Consider the following 13,913-nt stretch of genomic DNA (forward strand, 5'->3'; position numbering starts at 1 on the left):
ACAGGAGGCTGCGCCTCCCTTGTACTCAAAGAGGAATCGCCTCTGGAAAGGCTCTAGGTGGCAACATTACGATTGGGGATGTGTCGGGAGAGTGTGTACCGGCCGTTTTTTATTTAAAAAAGAGCAACTAGCAAAATAACAAAAAGTAACACACGTAGATTTTAACAGAGATGTATACTGTTTTTCTATGGCCGTAGAAGCCTTTCTGCCCCTTGTCGCCGTGCGCAGGCGCGCTGTTAGTAAACATGAAATCTATCTATACGGTATACCTTTCTGAATCAAAACTGACACCAGGCTCTTCGATTAGTTGTTAACTAGGTTGGTACATGCCCTCTTAGGGATTTTGGCCCATTCCTCCATTGAAAATTGTTCTAGCTGGTCCAAGTTGCATGAATACTGAGTATAAACACTTTGCCACAGACACTCAATGGGATTGAGGACTAGACTATGTGCGGGCCATTCCAGTATCATGGTTTAAGTGTCCTTGAAGAACCTCTGAAATCTGTACCACCCGGAAAAGTTGCGAGTTTGCCCTCATCATATCCATAGAACCTCTCTTCTAGAAAGCCTGAAGTTCAGACTAATGAGCTATCGGACCAATGTGCCGATCCCACTTTTTACTGCAGGTCCTGTGTGAGATGATGAGCATGATGGCACACTTCTTGGATATGCTACAAAACATGGTGGCACACATCTTAGTTATCCTAGAAACCATTCACATCAGACAGACACAATTGCTCAAACATCATTTAACATCTTTATTTTAGACCATAGCATCATAAATTAAAAAAGTGCGTAAAAAACTCGAACAAGTTAGGAAATCCTTGTAGACAAGTATATACAGACAATTTTTCAAATTTGTGCTGGAACAGCAAGTAAGTTATGTTCAATATCCCTTAAAATTCAAAAACCTATGTATGCACACCTGTACACAATTCTAACCTGACCAAGTAGTAAGTACACCAGTTCAGGACAACCAAAAACGGGGTGACCAATTCCAACATGTTTTAACCGCCTTACTTAAAGGGCTGGGTAGGAGCTAGCTTTCAGCAGCCATGCATTGTGAATTACAAAATGGTGATGGTAGTTTTTTCGGACAATTATTGTCTAAACATCAGTACCACATGGGCCAGGGAGGTATAGTGAAGTCTGGTCCACGGAAATGTCACCATTTACCAGTCCATAATGCATTGCTGTACAGACTAATCCAGAATAACAGCCTGAGGACCACCCCCACCACAGGCCTCTGTCACACTTGGTGTATGTTTGATGGACATTTGCTGATTTCTTGGTACCTGATGCACAGCATCAGCAACATCATCTCTGGAAGTCAGGATGACAAGGCTTCCACTGATAGTTCTTCCTTTGCTTTAGCCTGATGCTTGCTTTTGGCGTTACTTAAGCTTTTTATTTTATTTTAAGCTTTGCTATGTGACCGACCATAGATGGAGAAAGCCCCCTGATGTTGATGTTGAAAAACCTGGGCTGTTCTGAGGATGTTATATATCTGTAACACTTAAAAGATTCCCTACTTGTCTGCCTGTAACGAACATACACCAACAAACATGGAAAGAACATCATAAAATAATTTTGAGGAAGCCTGGCTGAAAGAGTCTGAATGGGTAGGAAGAGAGAGTAAAGAGGAGGGGGAAAAGGCTCTTCATCCTTCAGTGGGGCCATTACAGTCACTGACATTGAACTGGGTTTATTTTGACAGGTGGGAGGAAAACAACACTGGGGCTTCTCAAGAAGAACCTATGGGAAATAACGCGAGCGGAATCAGCAGTGTCTTCAGTAGAAAAGCAGGTTCCTGTATCTCCAGAATTCGGCTGTAGAAAAAATTATCCTAGGGTGCCCCAATGTTTATGAGGGTATGCGGAGTCTGTTCTTTTTGTGTGTAGTCAAGTTGCAAGTCTGTAAAGTGTTAGATCAATGAAGCGCCTCCTGGCTTTTTCGAACAAGCAAAAACCTACAGACTTCATGAGCCTCCCCTTACAAAGGATGGGAGATGTCTCTGGATCGACGCTTTACCACCAGTGTCCACAGGGTGGCACTGCAGCAAATAAGAGCAAGAGGTTATGGCAAGAACACAAGCATGAATGGCTCATATCATTCCAGCACATGTACAGTAGTAAGCCATGTTGGATCCCATGGCTTTGGTGCCTGGGATAGGTGGATAATAAGCACATCACCAAAAAAACAAAACAAAAAAAAACATTCTGAGGTCATCGCCGACAGGACGATGCTGTTTGGAGGCTGTTAAGTGGTCAAGCCTAATATGACTTCATCACTTCAACCAGTAGGTTTGTGTGAAAGGGTCTGGCTGGTGAGTGGCTGGTTCAATACAAGGCATTCATCCACATCCTCATTCATTCATCCACATGCATTCATTCATTCATTCGTCCATGCATTCATCCACATCCTCATTCAATTCATCATAATCTCCTTCCAACATCAGCACACCAACATGGGTGAGTAGCAAAGGGTGAGACAGGCCAAAAGACACCACCCTCTCCAGTTGAGAACGCGCCGCTTTAAACACAGTCAGCCAGACCTTTTCAGACTAGTTCACATCATCTTCTGTGGGCTTCATATGCCGCAGTAAAATCATGCTACTCCTTAGGAGTGTAGTGTTGCCTACCCCCCACACCGTGCCCAACGGCTAGCAGCAGCAGCTCAAGTCACCACCCTAAACACCGCTCCACAACCCCTACTCACCCGTCATCCACACAATCCCAATCTTGGTCAGGCTCCTTTATGGCTCCATTCAGGAAGCGACAGCAGCACCGAGTGCGAGCATGCGAGTGTGATACAGTTGCTGTAATGACACCGCCCAGTGGCCTCCAGCAGCCCTCACCTCGAATCAGCGGACCAATAGAACGCAACTAGCCACTTCAAAACTCTCCTCCATCACCGGCCCCTCACCCCCCTCATCCACACCCCCTCTCTGTCGTCCCGGTCAAGCTTGCGCTTCTTTCTTTTAGCTCGGGACGTGGCAGCAGCGGCGCACAGCACAGTTGGAATTTAGCTTAGCACACAACCCAAACACTTTAACAGAGGCAGTTCACTGCCCATCTCTGGTCTTGTTCAAGCTCGCGTCTCTTTGTCTCAGTTGAGGAAGCGTCGGCAGCGCCGCGCGCCGCAGTTGCAGTGCAGCTTGCTGTTGGCGTCCTCCTTCGGGAACTTGTAGTCGTAGGTGAGCTCCTCACCGCGGTAGATCTTGCGCAGGGCGAAGATGACTATGTGCTTCTGGCCGTCCACGTTGATGACACGCGAGTAGCAGTTGGGCTCGCACGAGTGGTTGATGAAGCGCGCCGCGTTGCCGTGCATGGTGGCGTCCACCACGTCGAAGTCATCGATGCGGAACATGTAACAGCCGATACCCTGAAGAAATAAAACACCAAGTCTGGTTAATTAGCTGACAAAGAACATATATAATTGTGTGTATGGTTCACTTTCCTGTGCACCATGCCAAGAGTGTGGCAGCACAACAGCTTTTGTTCTCAACAAATGATTTAATANAGTGTTTCTCAACCTTTTTTTAGGCAAGGCACCCTTTCAATTCATGAAAAATTTCAAGGCACCCGAAACCAACAAGCCGTAACGTGGCATTGCATCCGATACCACACAAGCTTAGAAAAGTAACACATTTGGAGACGGCACACAAACTACAAAGACAAATATGTATTATATTACATAATTTATTTATCAGCCACGTTTCCGCGGCACCCCTGAGGGGGGCCTGCGGCACCCCAGGGTGCCCCGGCACCCTGGTTGAGAAACACTGATTTAATACACACAGGAATGAAAGGAGATATTTACTGCCAAATAAACAGGTTAGATAAATCAACAAGAGTGCGAAGGCATTCATCTCCAAATCAAGGTCCAAGATTCAAGGTTTTATTTGTATTCCACTACAAACCTTCCTGTCGTAGTGTTTTTCCCGCTTGTCTGTCAGAACGGCGCGGATGACGTTGCCAGCATACTCGATCAGCATCTCTCCAGCTTCAATGTTCCTCTTGCCGAAGAGGCCGCGGCCATGGATGGGAGACCTGAGAAGAGAGGGGGAGAGTGGTCAGTTCAGATTCACACACCGTCTGCACACAGACCTTTGGGATCATTTGGAGTGTCTGAAAACATGCATATCTGTGAAGAGAAACAGAAAAATCAAAGACTTGCCAGTTTGATATTGGTTACTGGGGGTGTGGAAGATCGTAATAATGTATCAATGTCTGTTTAATTATTAACTCTCAGGTTGTTAAGTAACACCTTGGCTATGCCCATGTTTTATATTACAGTGCCTGATGACCACCTACCTATGTTGCTAATGCCAACTTTCAAACCTGTGAATCTCTGTGAAGCCAATTCTTTCCAGAATCCATGCTGCCCATTCACAAATGTTTCCTTTTTCAAATACCATCAACATCAGATTTTAAGTATTCATTATGACAGGAAAAATTACACTTTTCATACATGAAATGGTGGATCTTTTGTCCATGTCCATCATTATGAATGTCCAGAAATACACATCTTTGTAGCAAAACTTATTGTATTTTGGAAACACTAGTAAAAATGTGTTTATTATTTAGTAAATATTCTAGAATTATCATGGCAATTGACAGCCTACTCTGGCCACCACCCTACACAGTGCACCTTTAAGAACATTTGTTTGGTTTTGCTAGCTTGTATTGCTTTGCACACAATGCTAGCTATGAGAAGTGTGCTGGGATAAGTCCTCACAGAAATCCAAAAGGATAATCTGTACCTGTAGACTCCCACGGCCTCCTTGGACGTCCTCTTCAGGTGCCTGAACCTCATGGCTGCGGGCAGCTCGCTGTTGGTGGCACGCCTGCAGGACAGAAGAGGGGATGAGGGAGTTCCTTTCAGTCTTATTTTGTGTGTATATACAGGGTTCCCACTTTTTTTTGACTGACAACAATTCCAAACTTTTCCATGACATCAGGTGCATTTTCCATGACTTCATAGCACCGTGAATGTGTACAATTTTGCATACTTTTAGGGCAAAATATGAAATATGACCCCTTTCAACTCGCCCATTATTGTTTGTAACCATTCAAAATACTACCACAATGCCTTTATTAATGCCATAGGCATGAACACCGGCTCAGCGCCCTACGAATTTGAAAGCACAGAGTATTTATAGTTGTGGTACTGTGCTATATATATAATACATATTGTTTTGTATTGTATTTATTGTAAAATGTGGGAGCATTAATTTAGAAATAATCATACCGTAAATCCTCTAATATTGGCCGGGGCCTGTATTTACTCAAGTGCATCTTGGACCAGGCCATAATTGGAAGGAGGCCAGAATTAGAGACAGGCCTGTATCTCTATTTGAGCAAAACTACCAGTGGAATGAATAAAAACATGTGTCTACCGTATTTTGAACCAATATAAAATACTTGGTTCATTTATTGAAAAGGTAGGCTACAGTTACGGTATGGTGCAAGTGACTAGGAGACCATCGGTCCATTTCTTACTCAAGAGGCGTGTGTCCCTCACTCCTCTGTTTGAGTTTCCTCCCGTTCTCGCCTTGAGCTTATGGACACGAGATGCGGCAACGTCATTGACATTGACTGTCGTATTTCCAGTATCTGCGGTTGTTTCACTCCCTATTTACTCCAGACTTCGCAAGGCAAACTGTTTCTTGCTGCAGCCAAATGTCAGGGAAATACATGCAATTTCTGTTATCTCCGGTCCGTAGACTGAACGTTACTGAAATATGAAGGTTAAGCGAGGTAGCCATATTGTTGTCTAATATAGTAGACTAAAAAGTTTGACCGCCAAATACATTTACGACTAGGGCTCTCACAACTTTGCAACCGAAGCAAAGTATCTGTATGGGCGCGCGCTCCCTCTCCCTCTGGTTGTATTCTGGGCTCGTAATAGAAGGCTGCAGTTACATTAAAACAATTAAATTCCACTGCAAAACTTTCACAAACCAGGTTGAATTGCTTGAAGAAGGTCAATAGATTGAAACGTTGATTTTAAACGCAGCAAATGTGGATAGTGTGCAAAAGACCCCAAATTGTGGATTTGAGAGGCCTTAGCCGTTTGAGCCATGACCAAGGCCTGTACTTCCCATTCTTATTCATTTGAAAAGGTGAATTTCCCACCTGGTGGATTTGAGAGGCAGGTCGTCGTCCTCGTCATCGCAGACCGTTGTCTCCGGCAGCTTCCGGTGCTTCGATGCCAGGAAGTCAAACATGTCGAACGTGGACTTTCTGCGAGAAAAACATGCAAAAGTACAACAGGCTTCAAAATATAATCTGGGTACTGGTAAATGAAAGAACACAGCCAAATATATACACTACACTATGCTCCAATGATAACTTTTTTTTTTGTAAGAAATTGCAAATTCTCATGCAAAAGAGTGTTTCAAAAGGTTTTAAAAAACAGGCAGATCTGGAGACAGCCAGCTTACAACCACTAGACAACAGGCACCCCCTAGCTTTGCCCTGGCAGTGGCCCTTACCGCTGGTAGGCCTCTGCCCTGGCGCAGCCGCTGGGGTTGAGGGGCAGCTCCTTCTCTTCTTCCAGCTTCTCGTGGTGGTGGAAACGGAATCGGTGCGCGTGGCACTTGCCGGCGCCCCCTAGCTGCTCCAGCAGGTACAGCACGGCGCTGTGCACCACGCCCAGCAGCTGCACCCCACTCAGTGCGCTGGCAGGCAGCTGCTGCATCCCACAGCCAATACGCGCCTCCTGCACGCCATCAAGCACAGCCTGCCACGCCACTGGAGGAGGAGAAGAGGGTGCAGGAAAAGAGAGAGAAAGAGAGCGAGAAAGAGGGGAAATGAGGGGATAACAAAAAGTGTTAGCGAATGATGCATCTCTCTGAGGGTGGTCTACCTGCTAGGAACACCCCTTATGGGAGCAGACAGCAGAGCAAAGAAAAGAGGCAACTAAGGTGTCTAGCAGCATACATCACATAACTACATCAGTTGAATAATTATTTGTATCAGTCCAGGAAGGCAGAACAAAGTAGGAGGGAATAAAAGGAAAATGGGAACGAGAGAGAGAGAGGCAGGGAGTAAGAGAGAACATGGTGCTACAATGATAAAAAAAAACACTGCGGTAGTGTGGCCATATGTAAGAGTTGGCAGCGACGTACCCTCGATGCTGTCGGCCTCCACTCTGAAGCCGTCATCACTGGTGATGAGGAAGCTGAGGCGGGGCTTGTCTTTCCTGGGCGACTCCACTGCTGGCCGCTTGTGTGGTTCCGACTCCTCGTCTGAACTGAGCCCTGGAGGGAGAGAGGAAGAGTCAGATGAGCAAAAGAGAGCACTAACTACTTCAATCCGGCTGCTTCATCAAAAATAATGCACACCGACATACTCTTAAATAGCAAGCAGTTAACAATAGCAATAGAGTTAGGAGGAAGGTTAGAAAGACGGAAAGCAAACTTCTGCACACTACAAATTGGCCAAAAAAACCCTGTTCGTAGAGTGGGCGGTCAATGAACCAAGGTCAGATCCCTTTACAGATCCCACGAAAGCAACAACCAACATTATGGCTCCTAACGTACCCGAGTATGGACCCCAGTCAGACAGCTCTCCGTCTCGAGCGCTCACCCAAACATGGGCCTTGGTTGGAAGACCACCTTTGGAAGCTGCTCGGCCCTCTTTAGTCGTCTCCCTAGGAACAGGCATCATGACACATTAGAGAGCAGAAATGTAACTCGTCAATTTATTTGTAGTCATGCAAAGTTGAAATAATTTAGAAATGCACACTGAGCACAGACCTCTAACAAAGCAGTTTTATACAGCCCCCTTTTTTCAGATCACATAAATGGGATTTCCTTGTTTTAGATGATAACCAGGGATCTCAAACAAAACAATATATACAGATTAGTAGCCGTTGTTACCATCATTCGTTGTTAGTCTTATTAGTTGTTGGAATATTTTGACACATCTTACTTTTTGCCATCGCCTTGTTTGGTTATGGGAGGTCTGTGGATAGCAGGTTTGGGGGCTGCAGGTTTGGGGGCGTCAGATTTGAGGGCGTCAGATTTGGGAACATCAGGTTTGGGGATTTCAGGTGTGAAGGCTTCAGATTTGGGGGTTTCATGTTTGGTGCCTTCAGGTTTGGGGAGGTCAGATTTGGAGGCAACTTGCTTTGAGACGATTGGCCTTGAGATCTCGGGTCTTGGCTGCTCGGCACCAGCAGAGGTCAGCTGATCAAGGTCCAGGATGTCCCTCGCCGATGGGGCTTTCATGCGAACTCGAATAGACCTGGGGGGCAAGAACAGAATCATCATGCTGAATTTTACTGCAAGTATCATGGAGACCATAGAATTTTGGGAAACATGATACACTGTGAACATAGGGGTACAGTTGTGCAAGAGCATGGCAAGCAACTGTGACTAATGCAAAAATAATGCAAGAAAACAATGCAACTGATGCTAGAAAATCTAATCTCGGGCACAAAAACTATTGACATTTCGAATAACTAGCTAGCTAATCGGATACAAACAAAAATAAATTACACTAATTACGCTGTTTAAAGGTATGAACACAATACTCTCAACTCTAATGACTAACTCAGGAGCAATTTAGTGACAGCCTTAGTCCTAGCATAAAAAAGTATAAAATAGAAATACTACAGTATTACTACTTGTTTTTTGTTTAAGAGACTAGGGCAGCCAAACTAAATTCTCTTCACTGAACTAATGGATCTACATAGAGGATTGCAGCTGAATTCAAACATTAAGCTTGTGATGTTTTCCGCACACCTCTGCTGGCAGGTGCGTAGATCACTTAGAGAACTTGAAAAAACTCCCGCACACTGACCATTTCATGGTTTTTGGTCCTAGACCATCATCAGGTAAATTCTTTTTTCTTTTAAATTTACCTGATGAAGGTTCTAGGCCCAAAATCTGGCGTGTTAAAGAAAATGGCTAAATGGCCAGTGTGCAGGAGTTTTTTCAAAAAGCATTTGAATTCCCAACCACCACAAGTTGAAAAGCTTGTAACCTTGTGGGATCGTCCATGGCGAGTGCTGAGGCTGGCGTGGCAGACGGCGTTTGGGGCAGGAAGTCTGTGCGGCATTTCTTCACTCCTAGGCGCTCCGCCACGGAGGACACCCTCTTCACCCGCACCTGGGACGTTGTCGGTCGCCTCAGGATGGCAGGCCTGGTTCGGTGTGGCACCGGCACCGTTGGTTGTACTGGCGCCATCGCTGCCAGTGTTGACGGGGAAGGGCCGATGAGCTGCGGAGACTCCAGTTTGTTCAGGAAAGGGTGCACGGTGAACTGGGACGGGCTGAGTTTCGGGGATCTATGGACCGCTATCGGTATCGGAACTGGGACCGGGAGCTTCCCTTGCCCGGTCCAGTGGCTGGCCATGGCTTGATCGATGATGGACTGGGCCGATGCGTGCTGTGGTGCACTGTCGAGTCGCACGACAGTGGTGGTGGGGGGAAGCTGCCTGCCTGCAGTGATGGTGGTGGCAAGCTGCCTGCCTGCAGTGATGGTGTTGGGGGCAAGCTGCCTGCCTGCAGTGATGGTGGTGGTGGTGGCAAGCTGCCTGCCTGCTGTGATGGTGGTGGTGGTGGGGAGAAGCTGCCTGCCTGCAGTGTTCTGCTGCTGTAGCAGGGGCTTTGTTTGACCGGAAGGCAAGGTTACTCTGCGCACCAGAACTTTGTTGGCAGGTGGCACTGGCAAGGGAGCAGGCCGGGTGTAAGAGATGATGTGCGCGGTGACGCGTGGCTGGTTTGAGGGCGCCACTGCCACCGTAGCAGGTGCTGAAACTGAAACCGGGGTGACCGTGACCTTTGGCACCTGCCGTGGCAGAGCGGCTTGCGTGTTGTGGATGAGCTTTGCAATCTGGCTGATGTTGTTCAGCGAGGGCGACGTGGTGCTGGGGCTCTGGTAGGTGTTGCTCTGAGGGTCCTTCATCAGAATCTGACCAAAGCGGTTCACCAGGAGAATCTGAGGAGGCTTAGGCGGGGTGGAGGTCGCAACGGCTCCCTGTTGCTCTGTGAGCTTGTCTGGGTTCTTCAGGCGAATGACGATCGGCTTTCCCTTGGGCGTGTCGTTCTGCGGCGCCTTGGAGCCGAATCCGTTGATTACTATTGGGGCGGCCGTGACTGGGTCTTTAAGGGGCACGGCGCGGAAAGCTGGTGAGGAGGCTGATGGTGATGGCGGGGGTGCAGACACGGACACAACAGCAGTGCGAGGAGGGGCAGGGGTAACAGATTTTACAACTGAGGCAGGCGGGGCTGGGGAAACTGAGGGGAGGGCAATTGAATTAGGCAGGGCAGCATGGCTAGCAGATTTGCTGGGGGCAGCAGGAGGGGGCTGCGGTTGCGGGGTGACATTGATGGTAGTACGAGGAGGCTGTACAGGGGTACCGGAATTTTTCGAATAGTCAGGCACAGGGGGTGGTGGCGTGATGGTGATGGCACGAGGCTGGGCAGGAGTCTTAGACATATCCACAGAGGCAGGTTGGGGTAGGGGTGCGGGGGTGGCGGTGGTGGTGATCTCACAAGGTTGAGGGCTAGTCCGAGCCCTGCTAGGGGCCGAACTTGGGGGTGGGGAGGTAGCGATTGAAAGAGATTGGGATCCGTCCAGGGTTACAGGTGGGTTGATGACCGCACGTCCTCTGCCACGACCTCGAGATCTCCCCACGCCAGGTGGGCTGGTGATCTCACAAGGTTGAGGGCTAGTCCGAGCCCTGCTATGGGCAGAAGTTGGGGGTGGGGTGGTAGTAATTGAAAGAGAATGGGATCCATCCAGGGCAAAAGGTGGGGTGGTGATCGCACGTGCCCTGCCACGACCTCGAGATCTCCCCACGCCAGGTGGGCTGGTGATCATACGAGCTTTGCCCCGACCTCGAGACCTACCCACACCAGGTGATCTGGTAGTCCTACGAGCCCTGCCACGACCTCGAGATCTCCCCACGCCAGGTGAGGTGGTGACTGTACGGGACCTACCAGGTCCCCGAGACCTGCCCCCAGAAGGTGGGGTGGTGGTTGTTCGAGTCCGAGACCTACCGGCGGGTGAGGTAGTGGTGTAGTCATGCGGGTCACCCTTCCTAGGCCGACCCATCCTAACCATCCCCTGCTGAAAGAGAGGAGTAGTAGTCATTGACGCATTCAGTGTTGTGAAGGGTTCTGGGTCAAGGAGTCGTACTCTGGGGTTGCTAAAAGGTCTGGGTTTATTCAACGCCTTGCTGGCCACCTGTTGAGGCACCGGGGGCGGAACCAGCAACTCCTCATCTACATCTAAAGAGTCCTCTGAAGACCCATCACTTTCATCATCCATTTCGTAGTTACTCCTTCCTGCCGTATCACCAGACACAAACTGGCCAGTGTCGGGATCCATGATGAGACAATCCTGGGACTCTACTGCTAAGGTCTTCGATCCAGACGCCACACCGGACGCTTTCAAATGACCGTGCTCGGGCGCCGCCGTTGTACTTACGAGCTCGACACTGCTGCCACTAGATTCTGACGACGGCTCAGAGTCCAGTTCCTGAGAATCATCCTCTCCGGTCAGCTCCCCCGAGTCGCTCTCAGACTCGTTGTCGGCACCGTCTAGCTGCGAGATGGTTCGTGAGACAGGTAGGCCGTTCACGCCTGCTTGCGCAGCCTCCACCGCCATGGAGTTCTCGCCAGCCTCAGCAATCACCACTGTTCTCGAGAAATTCAAGTAATGATCCATATCGTCATCCGAGGAGTCATTGTCGGCTGGCCTCTGTCCTGAAGGCGACGTCGGCTCTTTGGAGGTTGCAAAGTGACACTGCGAGTCTACAACGACAGAGGAGGGTTCTGCCTTGTGTTGGGCGCTCTTAAGAACGTCCACGTCCACGTCCTCGTCCTGCCCGTCCTCAGTTACTGCCCCTTCCCTCGTGCCCTCGTCCACCTGCGTGTGGGCCCTGTACTGCAGCACCATGTTCTCCTGCAACAGGGCTTCATCGAAGTTACTGCTCAGCATCGAGGCCACTGCCTCGTCCGTGTCCTCCATGTCAAATTGTCCATAAGGCACGGTGCCCTGGGCCGTAACGAGGTCCACCGTTTCCCCTTCAGCAGCAGCGGTTACATCAGCAGTTAGCTCATCTGTAACCAAGAGCACAGCCTGGTCGTCATTGCCATTGTCACCATCGGCTACTGGCCCTGCCTCTAGCCCATTGATGGGCATCAGAGCAGCCTCCTCTGTGTCCGACAGAGCAGTAAAATCTCTACTTATCTCATCCAATTCTGACAGATGTCTTTGAAAAGACACAGGATCTGTGGTTGGCGAGCAGTGGCTGTTGACTGTGTCGACATTGTAAGGTGGCGAGAGACCTGAGGTGCTGGGAGACCTGGGAAGTGAGGAGGAGGAGGAGGAGTTGGGTTGTCGGTTTGGGGAGCCAAAGGGAAGAGACCTGGGGAGGAGTGAGCTGCCGTCGGCTTGGGGCGGCGAGGCGTTGCGCCCTCGGACGGGGCAGTTGAGGCGGCGGGGGCGTCTGCCGTCCTCCAGATCACTGATGGTAAGGATGTGGTGAGATTTGCTGCCGCCATTACCTGTGGAAAACAACACGCATGAATATGCTTACACACATCTGTATTCAGACAGGTGAGTTGGATATAACCAAGGCAAAGATATTCAACAGAGTCGGTATGACTGAAATGGGTTAATAAGTACCAAACTTTTCTCATTATTTGGCTGATCCTGCAACTTTTACTCAGATGTGACATATATTAATACATAATGTCATACGGAACAGACACGGCAAGATTTTCCTTTAGGATGCAAAACCTGAAGAAACGAGGTATTCCACACTATTATGCAAATTACATTTAATTAATTATAATCATAATTTGGAAAACACTGTAGGCATTGCTGAAGCAAACCTCAACAGAAACGTACCAGGGGAAGGCAGGGGTCTGGATAGGCCGCCCACTGGCCGCCTTGTGTGCGAGACGCGTGGCGTTTTGGATCCAGCATTGTGTTTGGCTTGTGGCGACAAAATGTCAGTGGAATTCTCCATGGGTTGTAGAACTTTGCCAACGTCTGTTCCCATGGCTGTAGAGAAAAAAATAACATGTGTATAATGTTGAAACGGCAAAATACAGCTCCAGGCCTTTTTATTAGAATACCATGAAAAAGTTGATTTATTTCCATAATTCCATCAATAATGTTAAACTGTCATGGATTGTAGATTCATGGCCCAGTTTTTTTAACTATTCCAATCATTATTTTTTTTCTTTTTATATACGCTGGCCTTCCAGCTCAAAAAACCCATGAATTGGGGAATTCGCATTATTAGAATATTGTTATAAAATCACATTTTTCTTCATCAAAATTCGGGTCACATTAAATCAGTTGAAATTTGGTACTTTCTACATAACATGCAATGGTCAATACTTGGTTAGGACATTCTCTGTCTTCATAATGGCCATGATGCGTTTAACATTGAAGTCAATGGCAAAAACAGTGCATGGGAGTTATGGAAGCCCAGATATCCTTGATGCTTTGCTGTCAGCTGTTCTTGTTTGTTGACCTGGTGCCCCACACTTCCCTCTTCAATATACCCGAAGATTTCCATGCCACGTTTTGGTGTTAACTCACCAGTTTAATTCTAAATAACCAGAAATGAAACCCCATTGAAAATGAATGGGGTTTAATTTCTGTTGAGTTAGAATTAAACTGGTGAGTTAACACCAAAACGTGGCATGGAAATCTTCGGGTATATTGAAGAGGGAAGTGTGGGGCACCAGGTCAACAAACAAGAACAGCTGACAGCAAAGCATCAAGGATATCTGGGCTTCCATAACTCCCATGCACTGTTTTTGCCATTGACTTCAATGTTAAACGCATCATGGTCATTATGAAGACAGAGAATGTCCTAACCAAGTATTGACCATTGCATGTTATGTAGAAAGTACCAAATTTCAACTGATTTAAT

General features: G+C 47.9%; 1 protein-coding gene across 4 annotated transcripts in view; it reads right to left on the reverse strand.

The window, feature by feature from the left end:
* Nucleotides 1–738: 738 nt before the first annotated feature.
* The window catches only part of kmt2ba (lysine (K)-specific methyltransferase 2Ba), a 47,155-nt gene continuing 33,980 nt past the window's right edge, over nt 739–13,913 (reverse strand). For 3 of the 4 annotated variants that reach the window (XM_063185422.1, XM_063185425.1, XM_063185421.1), the window contains 10 exons: nt 12,875–13,030; nt 8,997–12,528; nt 7,941–8,255; nt 7,550–7,659; nt 7,136–7,267; nt 6,500–6,758; nt 6,141–6,248; nt 4,766–4,849; nt 3,923–4,052; nt 739–3,384 (listed from right to left, as the gene is read on the reverse strand). In XM_063185422.1, the coding sequence (XP_063041492.1) occupies nt 3,109–3,384; nt 3,923–4,052; nt 4,766–4,849; nt 6,141–6,248; nt 6,500–6,758; nt 7,136–7,267; nt 7,550–7,659; nt 7,941–8,255; nt 8,997–12,528; nt 12,875–13,030 (5,102 nt within the window). In that variant the 3' untranslated portion in view covers nt 739–3,108. The remainder of the gene's footprint in view (nt 3,385–3,922; nt 4,053–4,765; nt 4,850–6,140; nt 6,249–6,499; nt 6,759–7,135; nt 7,268–7,549; nt 7,660–7,940; nt 8,256–8,996; nt 12,529–12,874; nt 13,031–13,913) is intronic. The other variant, XM_063185424.1, reaches the window with a different exon arrangement.

The sequence above is a fragment of the Engraulis encrasicolus genome, chromosome 20 (assembly GCF_034702125.1).
Source record: "Engraulis encrasicolus isolate BLACKSEA-1 chromosome 20, IST_EnEncr_1.0, whole genome shotgun sequence".
Taxonomy (NCBI): Eukaryota; Metazoa; Chordata; class Actinopteri; order Clupeiformes; family Engraulidae; genus Engraulis; species Engraulis encrasicolus.